The 26,825-nt window shown below is 49.1% G+C and overlaps 1 protein-coding gene across 7 annotated transcripts in view; it reads right to left on the bottom strand.

Annotated features, from left to right (window-relative positions):
* The window catches only part of Cip4 (formin-binding protein 1-like Cip4), a 254,028-nt gene that overhangs the window by 90,779 nt on the left and 136,424 nt on the right, over nucleotides 1-26,825 (bottom strand). For 3 of the 7 annotated variants that reach the window (XM_075879950.1, XM_075879949.1, XM_075879948.1), the window contains exon 1: nucleotides 21,449-21,762. The exons of 2 other annotated variants lie outside the window; for them this stretch is intronic. In XM_075879950.1, the coding sequence (XP_075736065.1) occupies nucleotides 21,449-21,724 (276 nt within the window). In that variant the 5' untranslated portion in view covers nucleotides 21,725-21,762. Of the gene's footprint in view, nucleotides 1-3,800; nucleotides 4,008-21,448; nucleotides 21,763-26,825 lie in introns of those variants that run through there. 2 more of the 7 variants (XM_075879953.1, XM_075879951.1) reach the window with 2 other exon arrangements.

A 26,825-nucleotide genomic window follows, 5' to 3' on the forward strand; every position in this document is an offset into this window, starting at 1 on the left:
ATTATATTTTTAAGAGACAACAATCAATGTAAATTTCATGAAGGAAACTATAGAAGGTTGTCAAAAATGCGATGAGAACTGCGCTGCAATTCAAAATACTAGTATTTGTGGGAGACGTCAAATAAGACTGGAAAAGCTGAGTGCCACGTTTTAGAAGTAACCACAGTCCAATACAAATGTTGCCAAATAAGCATTAGATAATCAGTATGACATACAAGCAATCCTGCTCATTTTCCTATGTCACCTCTAGCCTGCATGTCTAGCTGATTGGAGAGAAAAAAAGCAAAATGATGCTTAATATGCCAGTCCTTATCGTCGCACAAATGAGGTTAGAGCCGATAATGCTGCACACTAGGTGCACACTTGGATGATAGTACACAGATTCTTTTCAGTTTCTTTAGGACTTATAAGTCAGTCAAACAGTACATATTCGTCATTCTCATTGTCTCAATGTCATTTCGGAGCAGCTTTGGAGCAATTACTAACAAAAATGGCTGCTTGAACCAGCATAGAGCAGCGCTTCTCTTTTGGAGCAATTGGAGCAGCCCTTCCATGAATGTACATGCTTCCTTTCGCTAATATAAGCGCGAAAATTCCTGTCTGGTTACCCACAATGTCTCAACGCAAGAGGAAATTCCCGCGAGCGCCAGATCCACACGGGATGTTCCGGCAACAATGGTGTACAGTGCAGTGAAAAAAAGCGGGTTCATCAGGCGATCGCGATAGGCCCTATAGCTTGCAGTCGCAGAGAAAGTGCACTACCGACGTCCCAACAGCCACACGCGCCACAAGAAAACGGCGGGGGGGGGGGGGGGGGGAACGACCGCCCATATCGATGCTCTTCGCTGCTCTCGCGTTGTCGGTCACACAATACTTGCTCCCATGCCGCGAAGGGGGGGGGGGGGTATGCAGGAAGAGCGTGGAGAGGAGAGCCAGGACATTGGTTCACAGTCATCGGTATATAGCGCAACCGAAAGGAAGCCCCTCGAATCCCAGCAAGCGCTGTTCCGGGCCGCTAGAGCCGGCGCCTCTCCAACGCTGCTGGCCCGATCGGTGACCCGAAGCAGACGCACGCAGGTGGAAAGGTTATGTGCACACACAGACGCAACACGGCCGCCACAGGGCCAACAGACCTTTCTGCATTCCGCATTAAAGCTTTTCGCGCCCACATATATACCATCCACATCCCCCGCTTCGCATGTTCATTGATCTCCACGAATGACAGGCATTCCGATGCAGGGATTACCCGAAACCTTATGTTTTCTTACGCTGATCCACCACATAACCGGTTACACGAAAATCCATCCCCAAGCACGCACGCGCGCACAACGCCGAAAAACTGCATTTAGCTGCACCTTCAAGAAGCGAAGCGTAAGCCCATACGTCGACCGGAAAGCACATCGTTGAACGTTAACTGTCCCGATTCGGCAGGCACACCACAGGCCGTGGTATCATGATGAGAGGTAGTTAAATGTGCAACATATGTGTTAAAGGGACACTGAAAAGCGAAACGAGCTTTCGCGTATTAGTAAAGCACAATTTCCCAATCCCGAAAACACCACTCTGACCACGACATGACGCCTGATGAGCAAAAAAAAAAAAAACGCGCAAAAGAAAATGCGGGTGGAGACAGCACTGTGAGATTCCCGCACCAAACACCGCGACGTATAGTAAATTTCGAAAGCGTCTACAAGGTCCTAAATATATTATACTTCATAAATATGAAGTACATTGCCTTCTATGCGTGCCCTAGACCTAGCATACGAAGCTTCAGAAAGTTTCCTTGGGCCGACGTCGCGAAAATGCGAAAAATACATCTTGAAATTTCCCACGCCACGAGCGGACATTCGGCGCGAAATTTAAAAAAAAATGAAGCTTCAACCTTGTTTTTTTACGCTAATAATGAACTTATGACAGTGAGACTTGTGGCATTAGAGTGCTCACAGTGTAGTTTATCAATCTAAACCAAGTCATTGCTTATCTTTAGTGTCCCTTTAAATGTCTAAAGACACCTGAGCATGAGCGAGCGAAGCTGAAACTTGTCAGTGACCTGCACTGATTACGCCGTATACCGTGCTCACATCGCAGATGGTAAGTTGCACGCAAAAAGCAGCTTCACGTAATGCAGCAACAACTTTAGCCTAAAAACTGTAGACGTAACACTCACTGATCATCAGCAGATAAGGATAACACGTGACACGGACATATGAGAAGAAACAAGCGAATGAGAGGCACCTACTACATAAAAAAAAAAAGACAACAACGCGCGAACCCAGGAGGAGTGGAATGGGGCGTTCGATTTTTCCGGTTCTCCAGTCTTGCCCTCGTATGCAAACGTTATCTCATTTTACAACGACCCGCCACGGCGGTGTATAATGGTTATGGTAGTACTCGACCGCTAAACCGGACGTCGCGGGATCGACTCCCGGTGATTGATTGATATGTGGGGTTTAACGTCCCAAAACCACCATGTGATTATGAGAGACGCCGTAGTGGAGGGCTCCGGAAATTTCGACCACCTGGGGTTCTTGAACGTGCACCCAAATCTGAGCGAACGGGCCTACAACATTTCCGCCACCATGGGAAATGCAGCCGCCGCAGCCGGGATTCGATTACGCGACCTGCGGGTCAGCAGCCGAGTACCTTATAGCCACTAGACCACCGCGGCGGGGCGCGAATGTGTTTGAGGCCCGTGGGTTTAGATTTAGGTGCACGGTAGAGAAAATACCCTGTAAGTGGTCAAAATTTTCGATGCCCTCCAGTATGGCGCCCCTCATCATCATAACGTGGTTTTGGCACGTTAAGCATCGACCATTATTTTATATTTTTTTCACAACAAATCGCCATATAAGTTGTTGCGCATTCGGGGGAACGAAAATAACCTTCGCCTTCGACACGCCCAGGACTGGAGATTCAAGAGTGCCGAAAATATTTTCCAGTATATTTTCTTTAGTTGTTGTTTCTTGCATACATAACGGTACCTACACGAGCCATACAAGGTATGAAACCAAGGAAAAGGAAGAACAACTCCCCGCAAGTTCTTTCATCTACGTTCCCTTACCTTTCGCGTATTACTGGAAATAAATCGAAACGATTTCACAACGATCTTCCCAGCTTTCCCCTCCTGTGTAGGTTCCAGCACGCTCATGGGGATGAAAGGAAAAGTACTCACTTGTAGGTAATGAACTTATACAGTTTTTGAAGCTGGGGATTTGTGAGGCAACATACCGTAGCCCAATAACCCCTTTAATGTTTCTTCAAAGACACTGGCAATTGCAATTAATACTGATGTTGTTACATCGCAATTGCGCATCATACTTGAGGGCCCCACTAACTTCCTCGCTCTGTTAGTAAGAGAAGTGTGTAACTATGGCTTTTTGGGTAAGAACAAAAGCTTTTGGTTTTACTAATAACTTGTGCTGATCATTCCATGTAATTACGACCAAGGAAAAAAAAGGGCCCCCTATCGTATATTCCTTCCTTCTTATAGAGTCTTCATTCAATAGAATCTCCCTCTTACATTATTTGACGCGGCGAAACGGGCGAGAAAAAAAAAACAAACGAAAAGAAAAGGCTCGGGGTGCTATCACTCAAGGCTCTATACCTTTGTAGGCATTGCGCAACAGATATAAGCCCCTAAATGCTACAGCAGGACCACCGAGAATTCAGAGTCCGCGCCACTCAAGGCACACTTCGTGAGGTGGACACAAAAGCGAGCGCGATAAGGCATCCCTGAGGTCACGGTGCCCATCGCGCGCACCCAGTGTCCACCCAGAGGAAACTGAACAGAGTTCACATACCGCGCCGATGCTGACGGCCAGTTCGTCGACGGCACGTGCCAGGGCGCGCCAAAGCCGGCGACGAACGGAAAGCCGGAAGGCAACTTCGCCGCTGGACTTCCGAGCGCTCCGGAAGCAGACTGCCAACGGACCGCGCTGCTGGCCGGGCCTCCTCGCAGTCAGTAAACTGCCGACGCCCCGGTGGAGACCCATGTCACGGTGTACCGCACCGAAGACCAGGAGACGAAAATTCGGCCGTCCGCCGAATCGACCACACACTCAGTCGCAAAAGGGTTGTATAATATACGGAGAAGCGGGGACACGTCGTTTTTAGCGCGCCTCCGAAGATGCAAACACTGCGATGTGCACGGATGGTTGGGAGTACAGTGGAGACGAAAGGGTGGTGCGGATCGATACGCGCTTACGCAACCGTACACGTGCAAGCCTCGATGATTTCGCACCACACGTCACTGCAGTATCTGGTAGTTCGATGCCGAGTCCTCGGGGAACGCCAGCACCGAAGCTGCAGATTAAAGTCTCGAAGCAGCTTGTTTCTGAAGAGGAGCTGACGAGTGTCAAAGTCACTTGACACTGTTGTGTGCAGAGCTCGGCAAGGAGGATTCTTTCGGCGCGCTCCAAAACTCGAACCAAGACACGAACGCGGTGAACGACTCCGCTATACACGATGCGGTCACGTCTCCCGCCGTCTGTGTGCTGCGGACGAGGAGCCAATTGGCTGCGAGCAACGACCCGTGTCCCACGGAAAGGGCGCCCAGCCACGCGCTTTTTTTTGCCAGTTCACCGAGCAGGGCACAGCCTCAGGGACAAGGTCTAAGCCGACAATGGCTAAATAAGGGCGCCGTTACGCGCAACATGGAAGGCCAAAGGGGGATGGCTCTTAATGCGCGGCCACAAGAGCTATAGGAAAGTATGCTGTCGACCTGGCATGCACACAACACTCCTCCACTCTGCGCACGGGCCAAAGTGGGCCGACCGGTATAGCATAAGCGGAAGGCGTCCAGTTACATGAATCCCTTGAAAGGCTATCCACTCCGACTAGTATCTTTAGGAGCCACACTCGATTCGTGTGGCAGGCATCTAGTCGAAGCACGTGCTACAGGAAAAAGAGCCGCGTACGATATACGCAACGAACGACGACGACGCGGACTACATGCAATTATGAATGGCAAACTTCTCCGAGACAACCGCAGTACGCGCAGTCCTTGGGTGCAATGGCCTACGGAGCATAAGCTATAGTGCGACGCGCAAAAACTCATAGGTGACACGTGAAGGACTACACAGGAGCGCAAACGCGAACGCAAAAAGGAAGCACGCGGGCACACGAAACCCACTAGGCGTTTCGCACTTTCTTCTTGGAAAGTGACGCGGGCGCAGAGTGTCAAGAGTCCGCAACTCCGTGTGCACCTGATGAGGACGGCGACACTCTGCCCAAGCTACAGCGCGCGTCCGTCAAAACGCCGAGCACCAGAGGACGAAAAGAAACGAAAACGTCGGCAAAAGCAGGTCGCCTCCAAGGTTCATATCATCGGGAGAAATGTCCGTAGGCGCGACGTAGCATCACACAACACTATATGCGCCTTGCGGTCGAAAACCACATGCCATGGAGCGAGCGTGCGACACGCACAGACACACACACACACTTGGCGGCGTATATGAAACGCCGTGGTCACGGAGACATCACAGATGAGAGTCGCGCCAGGCACCGCTCGCATCGAGCGAAAAAATTTTCGGGCTCACCAAATGATGGTGCCCGACTGAGCGGCGGCGTGCGCAAAGGCAGCGGTCACCGCCCACGAAGTATACATATCCTCCTCGCTCTTGCGGTATATCAGAGCATCCATTCCCGATCTCTCAATGTGTTTTTTTTTTTTCCTCAGAGAGCACTGGCCCGAAGAGAGACGAAAGAAACCTAAACAGGGCACCTCGTTAGGCAGGCAGCGCGCACAAACACAACCCGATAGTTCGCTGAAGCGCAGAAGCGAACAGGAATCGTGAAAAACGCCCCAGCTCCAAGATGGGAGAGTCACGCTGGCAACGCAGCCGTTCGTGACGCGCCGAGAGATGCCAGGTCATTGCGACCTCAGAAAGTTCCTGCACATTTCCACAGTGCGGATGCTGAGAAGCTGCAGTGCGTGCGTGCGTGCGTACACACTTTTGCGACGATCTCGTTGAGTGCACGTGCGCAAAAAATGAGAGAAAAGTACACATACCCGTGCAACAAACGATGCTTTACAATAATTCAATATAATAATAATAATAATAATAATAATAATAATAATAATAATATCATCTGGGGTTTACGTCCCAAAATCACGGCATGATTATGAGAGACGCCGCAGTGGAGGGCTCCAGAAATTTCGACCACTTGGCATTCGTTACACGGGCCCCGTAGCATTTCGCCGCTTCCACTCAAAAGTGACCGCCGCGGCCGGGATAGAATCCGAAACCTTCGGGTCAGCAGCCGAGCACCCCTAACCACTGCTCCGACACGGCGGACTGGATTTACAAAATACACGAATCACGTCGCCGCACTTCGAAACGCGAACAAAAGCAGCGAACATATCTGCATTCGCGGTTACGCAAACAAAATTAGAAGCACGCACATAACTCTCGCTAACAAATGCCGTCGTCGAACACAGCGTGCATGTAACTCTGCCGCCCCGCGCCGCGCTAAGAAAGAGCAAATACTACAGTGAGAACGGGTGTGAAGTAATGCACATTCAAGTATATAATAAACATACGCGGTAAGCAACATCTCACAAGGAATACGCGCGCGAGCCCTTCCATACGAAAAAAAGAGACCGCTTTGCGAAAATCCCCGACGCGGCCTCCTTATACACGCGGTCCGAAGTGAGGTAAATGCAAATACGTCCTAGTTAACACGAAACGGCGAGCGCTATGCGACGCACGCGCGTGGAGAAAACGTGCGATGGGCAGGCGACATCACATGCGGCGTCATCGAGGAGTAGCGCAGGCTTTTACGCAAGCAGAAACGCGGATGCAAAGCAAAAACTATACCGCACGCGACGTTTTTGACGCCATCGTGTCAGGACGGGGCGAAACGGTTTTTTTTTCCTTTGAGGCAATGCGTTCATGCATGAATGCATGAAGGGCGTGATCGCATTTCATTACGCCACCGAAGTCAGTAGACGTTCCAAACTGAAGCGCCCTGCACATTGCTGGCACTCAAGAAGGTGAGACAAAAAAAGAGAAAAAACGCGTACGAGGGTGTCGAAGGAAGCCAATGGCGACATAGCGAAGGCGCGCGAAAAAACTGCTCGTAGGCGCACACGGACAAGTGGGTGGGGAAGGATTGGCAGCCAGACATGGGAGAGGACAGCCCCTCGGCCGACGAAAATTGGCCGCCGTTTCTCTTTTTGTTTTCATCATCTCGTATTTGGTTCACCCGAAAGCAAGCGTTAACTCATAACGAGGGTGCTTGGTTCTATAGGCGCGCGTCGCAGTAGCCCGAAATTAGCGGCAAGAAAGAAACGAAATGTGGGTCAAATGACATTTGGCTCAGTGGTTTCTTTACTTGCAGTACGTTTATACCGACTGGTATACCGCCGGGTATCATCAGCACGAAGCGCCATCGGCGTTCGATTACCTTGAAGGGAGCTGTTCGTCACGCAATTCAGTACACGCAAAAGAAGAACACGCTCTCACTCAAGATGTATCGACAAACGATCCCGATCAGATCGGCCTGCGTACAAACGAGACCTTCATGACTACTAGAACAGCCCGGTTTGTCTCGCATGCACGAGCGATGAGATGTATACAACACTGACCGAGATCTTATAGCCATGCCTTTCCGTATAGTGCATAGCCGACAACTGGGAGAGGGGTCGAGTACGTTTATATGTGAGCTAAACATATATAGCTGTGGGGAGAAGAAACGCCCACTTTTTTTTTTCATGTTGTAGCATTTATTTGTTGTTTTTATTTAGTACATACTGCAGTCCGTAGAACAAGCAGGTGGGGCGAAAAAAGGGAACACAGTGGAAACAAAGTGAACAGGTTTGTACAGCAAAATTTTACTATCCTACGTATTAACTAAAAAGCAAACACATACTAAGTAGAGTGAAATAAACATACACTACTAGAAAGAAAAGAAAGTGCACGGATTGCTTGGAACAGTCTTAAGCAAAGAAGTAACGCAACACAACTCTGTGTTGACATGTGAACTCAGTGAACCACAGGTGGGCAAAACTAGTACCGAGTCCACTCCCTAAACCATGCCTCATAACAGAGCCTCCTCAGACGCTGCTCATAATCATATCGTGGTTTAGAGAGCGCTTACTCAACGTTGGCCACGTTCTGAGAGAAAAGCTGGGAAACTCGCGACTTCAATGCCTACATCTATGTCGCGGCCGTCACGGCTATTTCATGGTCATCGCAACACAGCCACAGCGTAAGAGCGGGTAGCGCCGGCCTGTAAAACCAGAAAATCACGGGACACCTTTGGGAATACGAACCGACACTCGGCACGAACGATCGCGCAAGCGACCTCGCCCAATCGGCGAGACATGTGCCCATGACACTGGCAGCACTCGATAACACCGACCGCCAGAGGGTGCTATAGAACGTCGCGGCGATTCGTTACATCTGTACACTCGCTCGTTGCCACAAAAGGTCTGGCTGAAGAAAGACTTGGTAAACGACGCCAAGCACCAGAAAATGCAAGGGGGAAGGGGAGTGGGTGGAACGCGGAGACCGGATGGCGCAAGTGTTCTGAGTTGGGCAGCGGCCACTACACAGAGTTGGTCGGTTCCGAAGATTGCCCACGCTAGACGAGCACGTTTTTATTATTGCGAGAAAAAGCGCAAGGACACTCGAGGCGCACGAACTACCGTCGCCACACGTTAAGCTCAAGCCCGGAGGAACTTGAGAGGGCCTCCAGATACTAAGGGGTCCAGTTCGACTCTACGTCGGAGCAGCGTTGTGCGGACTCCCTCGCTGGATTTCGTGCCCCCCGCGATCTCCGACGACAGCGGAGCTCTGGCCGACTGGGCTCCCCCTACGCATTCTCCTGACGCCGACAAGAGCTCTCGCCGAGTGGTGCCCCGTCCTCGGACTCTTGCGACCGTGTCCATCTTTCCTATCTCCTCTTTACTTCCGTCGTTCGCTCTCCCTGCGCCTCGCTCTCTCCTTCCTCTCTCTCTATACACCTTTTAATCCTATCCTTTTAATCCCTCCTTAACCCCATCCCTTGTGAGCTGTCGTTGAGGTGTCGCACTCTCATGCAGACAGTTCCTCTTCTTTTCCCTTTAAGAATCACATAATAAGCAGCGTTGTGCCTTCCGCTGCCGGCACGAGCCTTTGTGCGCACGCCGTACATCGTAAGCCAATTACGGTTCTTGCTGGACCTACATTGTAATTATATGCACTGCTTTAAATGGAACGGGCAGCAAACGCAAAGGTTCAGCGTTAACTGATATTTTAAGTGGGCGCTGACAAAACGTCGAAGGTAGCATCAACGACGTGCGACGCCGCCAACGTTGGACACTACAATCACACTCTTCATCACGCCATCGTCGTGAGAAGTGCAAAGCGTCGGTGTCTGGTGGGCGCACGCCAAGGTATAAGATAACGATGGCTTCCCCGCTTGACCAGGACGCACCCCAAAGACGAAATAAACGTAAGATACGAGCCTAACGAGCGGACAGAAATATTGTAACGTTTCCAGACAAGGATTGTCTGTTACAATTAACTACACAATTATTCGGAGTTCGCGAGCATATGAAAGTAGTCTGCTGAATAACAAGAGAATGAATGGTAGATAATTAGGAAAGGCGGGAAGATTCACCAGCCCAGGACAACCGGCTTGCTACTCTACACATGGGATTGATTGATTAGATTGATTTGTGTGGTTTAACGTCCTAAAGCCACCATATCATTATGAGAGGCGCCGTAGTGGAGGGCTGCGGAAATTTCGACCACCTGGGGTTCTCTAACGTGCACCAAAATCAGAGCACACGAGCCTACAGCACTATTAGCCTCCATCGGAAATGCAGCCGCCGCATCCGGGATTCGATCCCGCGACCTGCAGGTCAGCAGCCGAGTACCTTAGCCACTAGACCACCGCGGCGGGGCACTCTCTACACATGGGAATATGTGGGAGGAAATTGAAACATGAAGAGGAAACTGAGAGAAGGGCAGAACGTGATCCAGCGCACGCATACAGTCAGTCACAGTCCGTCACTCTTGCGTGGTGCGAGACATTACTGTCACAGCCGCTTGTACAGCCCGGTTTCCTTTAAAAAAAAAAAACACCCTCAGTGGTACATTCGTCGCCTTCAGCTGCTATGTTTTCTGTCAATGACATGAACGTAAGAATAGTCTCGACAGACATCTGTCTGTTGTCAAGGTGCGCTAGAACGGACGCCAGTGAATGTCTCTGAACATTATGCAGAGGACAGACGCCCGAGATGTGGTGGAAAAAGGAGTCTCCTCGGCACGACAGGCATTAAAAAAGGCCTTGTCGGCTATTTTAATACAAAAGGAATAAGATTTTGTGAATGCCACCCCTAGTCGTAAGCGATAAAGCAGCGTGACCCCTCTTCAGCGCATGGTGGATGCATCTGGAGTTGGCACACAGATATGCACCGAAGAGGACAGGTGGTGTTGACGGTTCGATGGTTCGTTTGGTATGGCAGCTTGGTCGGCGCCAGAGATAGCGCGATCTCTTGTGCAAGTCCTCGAAGACTGCTGGCAGCGTCAGACCGCAAAATCACTAAATTATTATTAAAGCTACCCATAGGTAGCTCCAAGAGCAAGAGCAGGATATCTAATATAAATTAAATAGGGCCGCGTTAAGACATAAACGAGGGCGCGTGAACGGAATACTCGTATGTTTGCCCCCCCCCCCCCCCACCCCAAAAAAAAATTTCATGCCACAGCGTGCGTGATTGGAGGGCAGAGACAGGGCCAGCAGCCTCGTCAGGTTCAGCATAACTCGCAAGACCCAAATCTTCAAAGTCACCCAAGCATCGCCAAACGGCCGATGCTTTTCACAAAATGCGAATAGCGAAAATATAACGCCGCGGCCACACAAAGCCGCGCCACCCATTCGCGAGTTTCCCCGTTCGTTCCGTCACTTCCGTTTTCATATTCTGGCAGACCCGAGACACAATTGTGCGTCCCGCTTATTCCGGGCGTCTGGCGTCCCTTCTCCGCGAGGATTCCCCCTTCCGCAAGTCAAAAGCATGGATACAGATGACTTCCGTGTGAACCGTTTCCAACCGCGCTATAGGGACCTCCTCCACGCCGATAACGCCGCCGAAGTGTTGCCGTTTATAGAGTCAGAGAGAATGGTCAGGTCAGTGCGCGCAGTCGTCGTCGCGCTCAACACTTTTTTCGAGAAAGCGAAACTGACGAAAAAAAAAAAAAGGCGTGCGACAAAAGGCGAGCGGAAGAAAGCTTCAAGGACGAGTCCGCGATGGTCGCAGCTGCAGGAAGCGGTATACCGGAGAGCGTGCGAAGATTAAATCAAGCTTCGCCACCCCCCCAAGCGGCGGGGCGAAAACTATTAGCAATAGCGATCCGGCCACTGCTCATTCATCGCCGCGTTGTGCGACCTCGATCAGACAAAGTGCGAGAGGCGAAAATGAGCACACGGAATACGTGCGTGCCTGTGTATGGAAGAGCGCTCCAAGACGATTTCCCAAGCCATCTCTAGGCGCAGTATGCTGAACGAGAAGACGGTGCGCGAGGTGTTACGTCAGTCGGCGCATAGACCGAACGAATACACTCGGGACCGGCGCAGCGTGTCGTCACAAGTTTAGGCATTCTCTTCTGCTGTGTGGATTTGCAACGCCGTATACACACCGCCCAAGACGCGTATATATACAATTACCCATTACAGCGTCATAGCTGAATCCCGGCCATCATGTGCCGAACGGGTTTACACGTTTGCGAGCAGAACAGCAGAGACCCGCCGCAGTGGTCTAGTGGCTAAGGTACTCGGCTGCTGACCCGCAGCTCGCGGTATCAAATCCCGGCTGCGGCGGCTGCATTTTAGATGGAGGCGAAAATGCTGTAGGCCCATGGGCTCAGATTAGCGTGCACGTTAAAGAACCCCATATGTGGTAGAAATTTCCGGAGCTCTCCACTATACGGCGTCTCTCATAATCATACGGTGGTTTTGGGACGTTAAACCCCACATATCATCGTCCCCATCGAGCAGAACAGCACAGGATGGACGGCGTCCCTGGGCTTGGATTTTATGACCCAACACGGAGTTCTTGCGTGGATTCATCCTCAAGACTAACTCATATCGTAATCCCGCTTTCATGCACTGTCCATTTCAATGTGGCTTCAGCTCGACAGTGGCATCACTGCGGAGAGACGTAAAATCTAGAACACATGTCCCGGCGGTGCGTGCCCCTTGGGACAAGGACTTTGCAGAAAAAACATGGAGCTCGGCCCTCCAGAACATCAGCAGCATCGACTTTTGGCTGTCCAGGAAGCTTGAGATGCGGCCGTTAGGAGAGGTAGCTGTCCCCACGTGGGAGCGTCCTACGGTATCACCCTATAGGTGGTGGCACTTCGCAGGATGCTTTAGATCAGGGGTCTCAAACACGCGACCCGCCGACATATCTCTTGCAACCCGCTGCGCGCACACGACCGTCTTCATCCCATATATTTTTCTAAAGGCATTGTGAGTGTCCATGGCATTGGTGAATTGTTGTTGCATTGTTTTCTCGCGTGTTATGCATGATAACTGTTTTTACGTGTATACGTTACACAGACGAGACTGATCGTAGGCGTTTTTTTTTTTTCGTTACACACCACAAGTTGCTTGGGTCAAGTTGTGTTGAATAATAACCGCGGAACAAGTATAGTACTCCATACTTCAGTTTCGACTTCCAGCTTTTAGTCATTGCTTAGATAGGTATCTATATGCTTCTTGAAACCTGACACCGAATCTTCTTTAGAAACGCCCCATATAAGAGATAAGGGAAAAGATTTCTTTCAAAAGGCAACGTTGGCTGAAATTTGCGAGAAAGTTGTGCGACTGAAATCGTAAGCTGACAAAAACATGATTGACTGATATTTGGGGTTTGACGTCCCAAAACCACCATATGATTATGAGAGACGCCGTAGGGCTCCGGAAATTTCGACCACCTGGGGTTCTTTAACGTGCACCCAAATCTGAGCGCACGGGCCTGCAATATTTCCACCTCCATCGGAAATGCAGCCGGGATACGATCCCGCGACCTGCGAGCCAGCAGCCGATTTTTTTAGCTGTGCACTGAACCACCGCGGCGGAAAAAAAAAAGACAGTCATCCCACTTATATCATTCGGAAGCAAAAAATCAATGGTGTACGTCAGGCACAAAAGTAAATAAAAAGCAGCGCCAAAGGGAGATTTACTTAGAGAGAGGCCGTTTGGGTGAGTGTTCCTGATTGGAATACCCCATCAAAAGCGAGCAAGAGAGGTACGGGACAGCGATCGTAGCTCGGAACGCCCTCATGATCACAGATACCCAGCACAGCGCATCTATGCAGAGGTCTATTAGTCGCGCCGCGTAGTACGCTTACTATACACAGGAGGAGCGGATGACGAGGAAAGGAGAACCGAGCGTTCGCAAGGGGCACCGCGAAAGCACGGCGCCCATCAATAATATGCGGCGTATCCGCACGCGGCCACGACCAAGGGAGGGCCGCGGCAATAATATCGGCTATACAGTGTGTACAGGGTGTCCCACATAACTTGTGGCCAGGAATATGAGAGCGAAAAGCACTTAGGAAGCGAATTGAACTAAGCACATACTACTCGCACTAGCACAGCTGTAGGCACTCAGGCTATTTTGTATTTCTCCCCAAACTAATTAATAATTAATTCTTAATTACCATTTTCAATTATGGGCTGTAAACCCAAAATATGAACACTGATATGTGGAGTACTTTCAGAAACCACCGACTGAAAGTAACAGCCTAGCGCTGCTATTTTTTCCACGTTGTAAAGGAAGCCTATAGCAACACTAAAGCAGTGCGCTCGCTGTCCGTCACGCGGCTTTTTGTTTTTGTTTTCAATTTCGCGGCTTTCTTTACAACGCGGAAAAAAATAACAGCGCGAGACGTATCGTACAGGAAGCAATTCAGTCGGTGGTTTCTGAAAGTGCTCTTCATCGCAGTGCTCATATTTTGGGTTTCCAGCCCATAATTTAGAAAGGTAATTAAGAATTATTAATTAATTAGTATGGGGAGAAATAAAAAATAGCCCGAGTACCTACAGGAAAGTGCGAGTAGTACGCACTTAGTTCGATTCGTCACTGCAGTGTCTCATTTTCAAATTCTTGGCTGAAGTTATTTGGGACGCCCTGTATCGCGACCGAGTTCGAGAGCTGCAGGCCGGAGAGGACGGCCCCGCCGCAAGCACAGTCGATCGAATACAGGGGCGCTTCCCACCTTCGGTAGGCACGCCACGCGTACTACGAGCTAGGAGTTGGCCGCGATAAAAGCGCGTCGAGTCCATAAATAACGGTGGCCGTGCGTATATACACTACCCGCTCTGTCAGGCGCCACCGTTAACGGTGCGTGTACTTCACGAGTCGGGTTTTCTTGTTGTTGTTTTTTTTTCAATATCTAGGATCGACAGGTGCACTCAACTAAAGAAAAAAGGTGGGGTGGGGGGACAATTTTTGCTGCTGAGCTGCTCGCGGACGACGCGTCGAAAATCGGAGATGTCACGAGGTTTCTATGGACTTCATTGATCGTTGCGTGCTGGTTATTGGATCGGTGGCACGACAAGAAGAGGCAACTGACGCTAAAGCGAAGGTGAGACAAGCTTCGATTACATTTGGAATAAGGCGCGAAAAAGCAAATTCTCTTAGGCGAGCGTTCCAGATGTAGCACTTGTTTCTTTACCTTTTTCCTTCGTACCCAGGCTCTATGACAATCGCTGTTTCTAAGTGCCAGATTGATATAAAGTTCAGCGCTGCCTCGTATGATTGATGTGTGGCGCTTAACGTCCCAAAACGGTGCGTCATATCCGGACGGCAATGCATGTTCGAAATAAAACTACAGAAAAAAGGCAAGCATATGAAGGTATCGTCCATCAATGATTGGTGCTAACAGAGTGTTTCGATAGCCTTGAGAGCTATCAAACTTTCGAATCGCTCTGGTTCACGAGATATCACATATGCACACGTAGGATGACACGGCTATGATACATTGACACATACACGCTGCATAGCTATTCACGGCATTCGTCGATTACGTAATAAAACAATTAGCAATTTTTGTCGAGGAATGAATATTAAACTGCCGTAACACGATCAAGCACGGACAAGTCGGTGTCCAAATAATAATTCCAAGTAAAAAAAAAAAGCTCCTTGAGAAATATTACATTCGAAAATTTGTTCGCATATCGCTACCAAACACGCGCACTTTTTTTTTTTTCCGAAAGTCACACTCTTGATTTTATTACGCCTACGAGTACGCGAATCCGGTATCAAGCCGCCGGAAAGAAGGAGGCGCAGCAAGCGGTATATGCAGTCCCTGCAGACAGCGCTATGGCGAAGCGGATTATGTTTCACAGTACTCGGAACTGAACAGAGTTTCCGGTGGCAAAAGAAGCTTGTTACTTCTATTGCAAGTCGTGCCTCATATACCATATCCGATTCCGAGAACGTCTCGGTTGCAGCAAAGTGAGGCGAGAACATCCTTATCTTCAATATTGATGTGATGTGTTTATTTTTTCTTTCTTCTCTAACATTCTCTCTTGAATGAAGCTTCAACTGGCAGAAGGCAAGACCGAAAGGGGGGGGGGGGGGGGGGTCAGAGGGAGACGGATCGGAGCAGCACACTACGCGCATAAAGAGAGGCACGAAGCGCAATTAGCGCTGTAGACAAGGCGAAGACTGAGAGCGAGAACGTGACGGAGAGGCGATTCGAATAACACCGAGAACAAGCACACTACATGTGCGCGCGTGTTCTCTATACACACTCTCTCTCCCCTCCTCATACACAAGACTCGTGGCTTATTCACTCGTGCAGAGCCAGTGAAGCGCATCCCTCAAATAGAGGCCCCGGCAGGGAGACGGAGAGGGTTGCAGCTCCGAATTACCACTCCACCCACGCGCGGCTCTCTCCGTCAGCACTGGAGCGAGGGCGGAACAGCAGTTCGGTCTGTGCGTGTTTGCTATCTCGTGTAAAGAGAGAGAGTGCATATGGTCAGGAACGTGCCGACCGGAACTCCAGGCACTGGAGGAGAAGGAGAACACCACCCGGCGGCCAGACATGGCGGCGACACGGCTTTGTGCGCGTCCCGGAACAGAAACGGGGCAATCGCTGCACTCCGTGTGCACGCAGTCGCGATACCACGAATACGCGCTCAGTCATGAGCCGTCACTGTCACCGCCTTTTTAGAGGTAGGGCATTTTATACGGACAGGCTACCACAAACTAAAACAAGAGCAGAAAACAAGAATCGAATTTTCGATGGCATTCATTTATGCTTAGCTAGTACCTGTCGTCATACGTATCCTGTGCGATGCGACACCTTTTGTCATGTATGACATTTCACGTGAATTAATATATATTTTTCTTTGTTTTTTCATCAACTGCCCAAGCCATCGATTGCCACCTCCTGTAGACGGTTATTCGACCTGCGTAAAGACTCGCTTGCTTCACGATCGTCGTGTCGCATCGAGCGTGTGCTCGCTCCCATCGTCGCCGTCGCACTATACGTAGAGAATGTGCTAGCGTTCCTTTGTATACCTTGTCGGCAGTGAGGTGGGCTCCTCCTGTGTCCTCCTCCTATGTTGGTGTACAATATTGGCCCTTTTCGGAGTTCGGGACACTGCATCCTCGGCAGATAACGTCTACAAGGTCAGGGCAAACGTCCGCTCGATGTCCGAGCCGGCCGCAGGCGTAGCAAATATTTATCTGCCTACGTTACAGCGCACAATGAAGTAGCACCAATCCGTATCGCCCGAAATTGGGCACGCGATGTCCATTGAAGAGCACGACCACTGCGGTGGTACTTCCGAAGCGCTTGGCGGCCACGGCTAATGGATTTCTGTCGTTGAAAATCTTCGACTCTAGAAATTTTCACAATCTGGAGTCCTTTAACGTGTACCTAAATCTATGTACATGGGCACAGCCTTTCACCTCCATCGAAGTCCAGCCGCCACGTCCTTAAGAGAGTTTTGACTTTGAAAACTATGCACAATGAGGGTGGAGAAAAAAAAAGCGACGTTTCCCATGTTTTTTTTTTTCTTTTTGTCTGCAAGTAAACGTTGCTGAAAGCCACTGAGTGTCAAGTCTATCTTTGAGTACTTTTGCACACTAGGTGTCGTTGTCATACATGCACTGCATACGCTCTCTACGAGAGCATATATACATGTCATACCAACACGTCCAGAATGCTATAGGAGCTTAACTCCATTCGACGCATGGTTTCCACGAAGGGATCTTATGCATTGGCAGCAACAGCTGCTGCCCCGACGAGAAATCTTATTGCCGAAGCGTTAATAATAATAATAACTTCCGGGGTATCACGCGATAAAATCCAAAATAGATTATGAGGAACCCCACAGTGAGAGGCTCCCAATCAATTTCACCCACCTAAGGTTCTTTAAGCTGTACCTAAATCTAGGCACACTGGTCTTTTTATAATCTCGGCACCGATCAAAATGCGGCAGACGTGGCCACAAACGGAACCCAAGTCCTGAAGTTTCAGCTGTCGAAACATTAGCTCCAGCGACACTGTTCGCCATACCAATGCTAATCGTACACGAATTTGCACTTGTATGCGTTTGCGCACCTGTATACGTGCGTATGTATGTGCGCCTTCTACCTGGGCGTGTCCATTCACGCTTCCATGCGCCTTATGAAGTAACATGCCAGAAAGTGCACACCGTTACTGGAGTGGAACCCGTCGAAGAACAGAGGCTACAATAACACATATGTGATAAGGTGAAAAAAGATGAAAAAAAATACAGCGGAGAATAAACCACAAACGAGCGTAAGCATCACGATATTCGATCAAAGTAGGGTTGTTGAGGCGCCAGCCCAAATCATATAGTGGTGCAACCGGATAATAGAAAAAAAAAAAAGCTTCCAGAGCGACCACCTTACTTCAGCTAGCACAATGCGAAAACACGACCTATAATACTTGAGATAGCTGCGTGTGATCTTATACCAGAGCGCCTAACACTCCGGTATTTATTTTTGTCGAATAAAAATTAAGAATAGTTGCTTGTAACAAAATGTAGCGTTCCAAAAAGAGTCAGGAAGTTCTCATTTTGAAGATATGCAAAATATAACCGATTTGGCTTCAGAAAATATTCCCACACGTCTACACAAGCAGGATTAAGATTATAGGAATTTTAAGTCCGAGACCAACACGGTAATCACGTAGAACAGCGCGAGCACTGAACGACACGGTCACGAGTGGTGGTCGCGGACTGGATCCACACCGATTGTGTTTTTCATTCAGTATGTCTGCTACTTCACCCTCCGTCTGAAAAGAACAGAGAATGCGTGAAACTTGCGCGCGTATATGTTATAGCAACACTGCTGCCCCCCCTTTTCTTCTAGGTGAGTAGTATCTATCTATCTCTCTCTCTCTTTCTCACACACACACACACACACGCACACGCACACGCACACACACACACACACACACACACACACACACACACACACACACACACACTATCTGCAGAACTCCCAGCACTGACCTGCATGCTAACGTCTACGTGCGCGCGTCAGTGCATCTGAGAAGGCGAAAACTCTTGACAGAAGGATAACAGCCGTGTCGAAGCACTATAGCAGCTCCGAGCTGCCGTAAACTGAAACAAGCCGCAAGGCGGAGAGCTGCGCGAAAAGAATGCGACTGTTCACGAGCGGGCGAACGAACTCGCACAGACCGCACAGGACAGGCCGCGGCAAACCGCGGATTGGCATAACACGCCTCGTTCCGTGGGACAAAGCGCTGGGAAGCTTCAGCTCAGCTTGGTGGGCGCGCATGCCTCTCTGCGGTAGAACCGGAGAAGCAACGGAGCAAGACGCCCCAATTACTGCGAGCCACGCGGAAGAGAAACAGGCGCATGCAAACACCAGGGTACCTGGCGAAAAGGGTAACTCCGGTTTGTAGCTTACATAGTGAATTTTTTTTAACTGGGCTCTACAGATACCTGCCTCCAACCACTGGTGGAGCGGCGGCGTCGAAGCGTATCCAAGGTAAAATGCCTCTGAGGAGCGCGAGATCGCAGGGCGATGTCTTCGGCGCTAGCCTCTGTGCAGCAGTCACGCGCGGATTTGCTGTGCCGGCCATGCATAATACCCGGTTAAACAATTGCACTCGGATAAGGACATCTTCTGAACGCAGTTTCTCAATAGGTCTACATAAGTACATGCAACGAATAGAAGCACTTGCCGCAGAGTGTCCATCCCGAAGCCTGTACTGAAGTCCTCGTAAAACCTAACAGGAAAACCACACAATACAGCGCGGGGCAGGTGTTTTCGAGGCTTAATGGGAACTGACAAAGATACCAAAGAAAGTATAGGAAATGTCATCAGTTTTAATTGCAGCGTACTTGTGAAGAAAGAAGAGCGGACGAAAATATGAGTTGCCGCTGGCAGGATCCGAACCTGCGACCTTAGAAGAACGCGTTCGATGCTCTGTCTATAGGGTGAACGACACCATACGAAAGAATTGACTCTTCGTAAAGCACGACAGATTGTCATCGAGACAGGATTACAAGCGCGTAGATTACAGCAAAATTACGAGAAGGAAACTGAACGCTGTATAGTTCCGCGTGATCGTATTCGTGATAGTGCCCACTTTCATGAAAACAAACATCACTGCCATGACGATACTTGTTCGCAACAGTAATCATATTAGAGGCAGCTAAAAAAGAAACAGCCCGTGAATACGAAAACAACAAATACAACCTACAATAGCCCGATATTGAGCGCATGTATAGAGTGGACAGCCGCAGTCAGCGAGGACATGAAAAAAATGGACATTTCTGCGGCGAGTTGTAACCTAAGTAAACATACCTACATCAGCTGTTTTACAGTTCCACGAGACAATGTATGGTTGCTTGCTGAGCTTGCAAAAGAAACGGTTATATAAAGTGATGGCGTACGTAGAACGGGCAACAAGAGAGTATGTATATATATCTTTGCGTTCTTGCCTTTCTCTACTCCTGTTATTTTCTGTTCAGTTTCTGCACATATGACAAACATGTGCACTCTTTATTAACGGAGGTCCATTGTCGTTATAATTCTGTATCGTGACCTTTTTTTTACAATTGTGTTATTGTGTATTACCCTATCTTTACATTTGATATACTATGTGAATATATATTTGTAAACACTTCTACACACTCCTGTGAAAAAATCCCTGGCTAGATTGACAGTATTACTAAATAAAGAAAAAATATCTGTCCCAGCTATCTTTAGCCAGAGTTTAAAAATATGCCGACACGCACAATGACGATGCTATAAAATGAATGTTGCTGATAACTGTTACCTGGAGCGAGTCAGACTATTCTTTGTGTTCGGATTAGTTGTCCGATTAAACTACTTTTATTAACGAACTTTTTAGGCAAGAAAAATGGGCAGGACGTTCCAATTAGAAAGTTGTTCATCGGTTTGCAAAGCATCCGATTAGACAGTTTCGAGCTTTATATGTGTTAATTTCTAGTGCTTTCCTAGTAACTGCAAATGCCTGCGAAATGCAAAAGATACCACGTGACAAGTCCGCTCGCGCACCAGTGCGCAGGATGATTCTCTAGTGCCCCCTATCATTCCGCGTACGAACGACCATAGCATTTGCCCGATTGTGCTGTGCTGTCTCGACAGGGCCGCAACGATGGCGATGGCTTTGCGATGAACACGTTTCACCATCGACCACAAAAGCGATAACCGCCGTGACTGCTTATCGCTGTCATGAACTGTTGCGAGGGAAGCGTATCGCTCATACGCGGAACGTTAGCGAACACCGCAATGCGCGCCAATGGGTTTTTCACGTGTTTTTTTTTCTTTCACAGACATTTGTAGTTAGCAGAAAAAAACATTTATAATTAACAGATATAAAGTTCGAAACTGTCTAATAGGACGTTTTGCAAACCGATCAGCAATACTCTCATTGAAATTTGCTATCTATCTTCGTTCCTTCAGAAGTTGGCTAGTTGAAAAGGTCTAAATAAACAATCGATCAGAACACACAAAAAAGTAGTTTGATTCACTGCAGACAATAAGCAACAACATGCATTTGGTCGCGTCGTAATTGCGTGTGCCGGCATATTTTAAACTCTGGCTAAAGATAGCTGAGGCACCCTGTATACATAGACCTATACCTGCAGCTAAACCATGCCAATCTCAACGCCCTTTTAACCTCGCCAATGTGCAGTCATTGTCGGAATATTATCGCAGGGTGTTCTGGTTCATTACCGGATGCGTGTCTATAGACCTTTGTAGGACGTCCTAGATTATATGGGACCAGCACTCATACCTTGCCTGAGCGACAAAGGGTCATTCTGCATGGGGCAAGTGAAATCAAGTCGATGCATCGAACTATGCACTCGACTTCGGGACTTCTTACAAGGTCTATTTGCCAATGTTTCCGGTGAGCGGCACAGCTGAGAGAAAAAATAACACAAATAGGCAGAATATATCGATACGCACATATGTATATACCGTACCATGTGCACGATGGTGTCGAGTCAGCGCGTGGTACACGTGCGGCAGGTATACGACGCAATGGGCGGCACGATGTGGGGTCTCGATGAACTGAGCAGGTTTTTTTAAGTGGATTATGGTTAAACACGAAGCACTTGCATCCGCCAGACGCACTGCGATTGCAGCGCGGTTCTTTCCCAGCCGTGAACCACGCTTCGAAGGGGGGAAGATAGTCCCGAAGACACACGAAACACCGACCCGCGCGCAAGTAGGCTTACACATACAAACAGTGTCGCTACAGCAAGGGCGAGAAAGCCTATATAAAAGCAGGAAGAGCCTATATAAAAGCAGGAAGGTGCGGAGAGATCAGCCGTCGGTTATCGGCACGGGGAGTGTTGCGCGTTATCCGCCCCCTCGCAGGCTTCCATCACCAGGCGACCACCATCACACCGGCAGTCCACTCTCTCCACATCGTCGACGCAGAGTTTTTAATGCGGCCATAAAGAGCTCGAGCGACGCGGGTGATAAAGGCTAATAAAGCAGCAGCGCCTGACGGCGCGTTCGGGATGTGAACCATGGCACGCGCGCTTGGTTCGGCAGGGCAGAGGCGGTAGCGCCGACTCGGGAAGTCCTGCCTTCTTGCCTCGTGAAATAGAGTGAAGGAGGACGGAGCCGCGGGGGGAACTTTTCCGCAAGAGACTTCCGTTTCCCGCAGCGCAGTTTCCTTTGGCGAGCGCAGTTTTCATCATTAAGACAGTCTCCTGGAGTGCGAAAACGGCAAACCGAGTGCAGAGAGCGGAATAGATACGCCAGGCAAAGTGGAAGCCCGTGAAAGGTCACATATTGCAGACAACTCATCAATAGGGCGAGATAGAATGTACCGCTTACAAAGGCATGGTGGCAGCATGCGCGAGTAAATATGGTAGACAGAACAGTGATAGAGAATGCGCCAAGGGAGGGGGCATTCATACAAGCTGAATTAGACTAAAAATTATCGCCGACAATTTATAGCCTGTTACGGAGAGTGAGTAAAACTGGCAGCTAATGTCCTCAAGAAACGATACCACAAAAGGTGCGCACAACAAGACAGCCTTTATGAATAATCGGCGAGAGGGAGTTTCTCTAATTTTTTTTTTTAAAGTGCTTTGATGGCAGAGTGGCCGCAAGAAGAATGAACAGACTGCTTTAATAAAGATCGCCAATGTCCTTACAGTGCTGGAGGCCACCCCCACATAGCAGTACACAACGCTCTTATTGACACTTTCACACATGAAAAGCCTAATATTATTTCACAATCAAAGTCTGTTACTCCCCGAATGAAGCTGTATAATAACGCTGAAAGCTATTGGAGAAGTAAAATACACTGTGTACACAGCTAAACGACACAGCATTACATGGAGGGATGTGCAGGTTCCAAGCTGTGTATACTGTCCACTTGCGACCCATCGATAATGGTGAGACGACTATAAGTGAGACGGTTACGTGCGCCTCTCGGAGACCAATCACTCGTCATGCAATCCGGGCAATTAAGTCCGACAACAGTCGAACAGAATACGATAGCACGACAGCTTATCAGCGGAGAGATGTACCCTTCTATATAAGCTGCATATTGTGGATAAGAGTATGGTCACTTCTTCCTCGTTCGGGAGTATAGTATACATTCCATTCGATTAACGTGTCTGACATAGAACAAATATTCACTAAAGGAAGTATCCTGGGTTGGGGGGTGTTTCCTGTAATTATACATAGTGCCCCCCCCCCCCCCCCACACACACACAAACCAAGAAAATAGCGAGCTTGAGAATCGGCAGGTGGTTGGTATCACAGGTTGCGTTGGGCGCGTAAACATCCTAATCTACGCTGCACCTTTATCTACAGTTTATCTATGAGAGACTCCGAAGCACAGCAGTGCAGCAAAGTTCCGGGATCACAAACATGAGCCTGGATCACGCAGGAATGACGGCAGCATGTTACCGTTAAACAATGCGCAGCAACAATGCACCTTATCTCTCCCCGTATCCGAACTCTCACACACGTATACATTGTGGCAGCGTCATATAGCGGCCACACAGTCTCGACTCAAAGAGCATACATAATGCACTGTCAGTAAAGGCAGTAATTATATCATGTTGCGTTATGCTGAAACGAGACCGTTGATACACAATGAAACCAACATGCACAAAAAGAAAAGCATACATGATGCAAGCAAGTGACATCGATACAGATAATTTGACATAACGGTTCGTCTTCGCATTGAAAGAGATACGGGAATTTCAATTGGCCAGTTTTAAAAACAAAATCAGTTCAAAAGTATTTCGGCACTGCACATTCTCTGTACAGGTCAAGACAACCTTGCGCTTGCTTACCGACTACATACTAAGGTGTCAAGCGTACGCGCGATTAACACGAAACCACTACATCACCACAATTGTCATTTTAGTTTCGTATTATCCCCAGTTTGAGCTGCGCCCCCGTTATTTTCACGTCACGAACGGCGTGCAAGTATCGGCGTGAAAAGCACGCAATTATTGAGAAAGTAAACGCAGGCACGTCAGATGACGGTTAGCGTTGAGTGGCAAAAAAATGCCTTAAATACTACCGTTTGCTTTAAATCGTTTACTCGCATTAGCCGAGGCACACCCACCTTGGCTCATATATGCCATGTTATTCTGCATATTTTATTTTATTTCGTGCGGCAACCAAACAACGGAGCTAAGAGCGCGCGCGCACACACAATGGTGTGTGTGTGTGTGTGTGTGTGTGTGTGTGTGTGTGTGTGTGTGTGTGTGTGTGTGTGTGTGTGTGTGTGTGTGCGTGTGTGTGTGTGTGTGTGCGTGTGTGTGTGTGCGTGTGTGTGTGTGCGTGTGTGTGTGTGTGTGTGTGTGTGTGTGTGTGTGTGTGTGTGTGTGTGTGTGTGTGTGTGTGTGTGTAAGAGAGCGATTTAGAATCCGGCAGTCAACGGGACGCTGTTCTTCGGAAATCCCTTTTTCGACAAACTTCTGCTCTTTTCTGAGCGAAAAGAAGACAAAGAAAACAAGCAGACCTTTTCTTTTTAAAAATTCACATCGGCGGCTTCCCCCGACTTCTGTTAAATAAGCAAAGAAGAAAAAAGAAAAAGACACAAACGGGGACCGAAGTACAGGAAGTAGCTTCGGATCGGTGCGCAAACGAGTGGGGCGAGAATTCCGAACGGCCGCCAACACAGCAACAACGCGGGTTCCCCGAGTCCCAACCAAGCGGACGACGTCAGGCACGCTATAGGCAACGGAGCCGCGCACTTATTCGAAGGCAGGGATATACTCTGCCAACTACAGTCGGTGTCGTAACACGTGCGCGAGAACGCCAGAAGCTGCGCGACAGGCAACAGGCGACCACAAAAGGAGCACTCTCCCAACGTCATTCGGCCCGGTTGCCAGCCTCGGCCACTGCGGGGCGGTATAATACCACCGCGGCAGCCACCGTGGCGCAGCTGGTGACCGACCATGCGTGGACGGCACGCCACGAGACAGTTCATTTGGAAGAGGGAGGGCGAAGTGCGTGACAAACGAGTGTGTGTACACACGCTACGCAAGAGGCTATTAACAAACAGAGGAAGGATGCGTGAGGATAGACAAGAGGGTCGATGGCACAGGCCCTCATGCGCGGTAACCCGAAACAGGGCCCGGCGTCATGCCCGCTGTAAATCAGAAGTTTGGGTTTAACTTCGGAACTCACTCGCGTAATGTCGGCAGCAGAGAGGAACATTCCTGATATAACTGCCCGAGCACACGGGCGTTCAAACGGTGGAGTGAAGAGCGACTCGAAACTGCATCACAGGGCAGGCGACAACGAGATTGACGCCGCTGTATTCTGTATCCTTCGAAAGACCAAGAACCGCAGAGGCCAGCGCGAGAAAACTCCTTGATTTGATTTCATCTCCGTCGCCGCAACGTAACAGTGGCCCGACCGATCAATCAAACCTGTCCCAAGCGTCACATGCTTTTCGATTACCCGTATGCCTACAAACAAACAAACCTGCACGAGCGAGCACGCACACACGTAAAATGCGGGCGATGACGTCACAATAAAACGACTTGCGCAAAATAAAATGTTTGCTGCATATACAATACGTTTCCTGTCATCCAAGTCAAACTTCAATCGAGGGCTTCGACACGTATAGGAGTCGCTGCATTGGCAGCGTGCTGGCGAGCGTGTGTTGTTTGCACATAGGCGAGAACACACACAACAAAGAAAACCGCTTCGTGGGAACGAAGCCGGGACACGTCGGAGCTGGCCCGTTTCCACCCGTCAGGCGGAACAGTCGTCGGAGAGCGGGAGGCGAGCGCACACACGTGCAAACACCGTGCACGGCGAGCCAGCGAGTAATTGTCGATGACCGGCATTGCGCATTCTGAACACGATCGAACCTCGCACGCGATTGCAATGCGTAAAACAGGCCTCGACTGTCCAGTCCACACCCCCCGGATAAACGATCACGTTTAAATAACTATGCATACACGAAAGAAAAGAAAAAAAGATCTTTTTGCCGATGCAAACGCCTTTCCTTACTTACGCAATAGCAGGAAGAGATCCAGTATTACGGCGAGGTATTCTCGTCGTTACCATCACCTCATCTCATTTTTCTACGAGAGTGAATGCAGGGCGTATCCAAGGCACCTTCAATCCCAGCAAGACAACTATAACGAAAAACGTAGTCAACGATGTCGAATTTCCCCCGCCACCAGTTTTCGTAAATTTCCAAAAACAAATTCATGGCAAGCAATTTACACTGCAACATGTCCGACAGGCACATACTACGGCGTCTTAAAAAAATGATATAGAAAAAGAAGAAACGAACACAAATACTAACGACACGAAGACGCGTGATAAGGGTCGGGGAGTCTCACAGCACACACCCGTTGGTTACACGACCGCTGAGACGTCAGGAAAATAAAGATGAGTGGTTGCATCTCGAAATGCGTTCACCGCTAATCGCGTGTACGTGGAGCTTACATACACAGCAAACAAACAACGTAGCTGGTAGATGTGCCGAGCGTCTGAAACGAATGACCAGCTGCGCCTATTAAAAGAAGGCTTGCGTTATCACGCGTTATCACTTCTTTTGCTTCCCGCAAAGTCGCTCGCGAAATTCGTCACTCGCTCAGGTCACATTTTGAAAGCTTACATTGACAAGAATGTACTGAAAATTGTCATTAAAGCCGTAATCATTGCAGTTAATTTTCGTGACATGTGCACCACGCCCCCCCCCCCCCCGCCCACAGGAAAAAGAACTCGAGGACAGAGGAAGCCGCATCGTACGCTGCAAAAACGCTCTGCACCACACGCATTGGGTACATGTTAAAAAAGAAATTCCATTAGCAAGGCTGGAGCAGGGGACTTGATG

The sequence above is a fragment of the Rhipicephalus microplus genome, chromosome X (assembly GCF_043290135.1).
Source record: "Rhipicephalus microplus isolate Deutch F79 chromosome X, USDA_Rmic, whole genome shotgun sequence".
Lineage (NCBI taxonomy): Eukaryota > Metazoa > Arthropoda > Arachnida > Ixodida > Ixodidae > Rhipicephalus > Rhipicephalus microplus.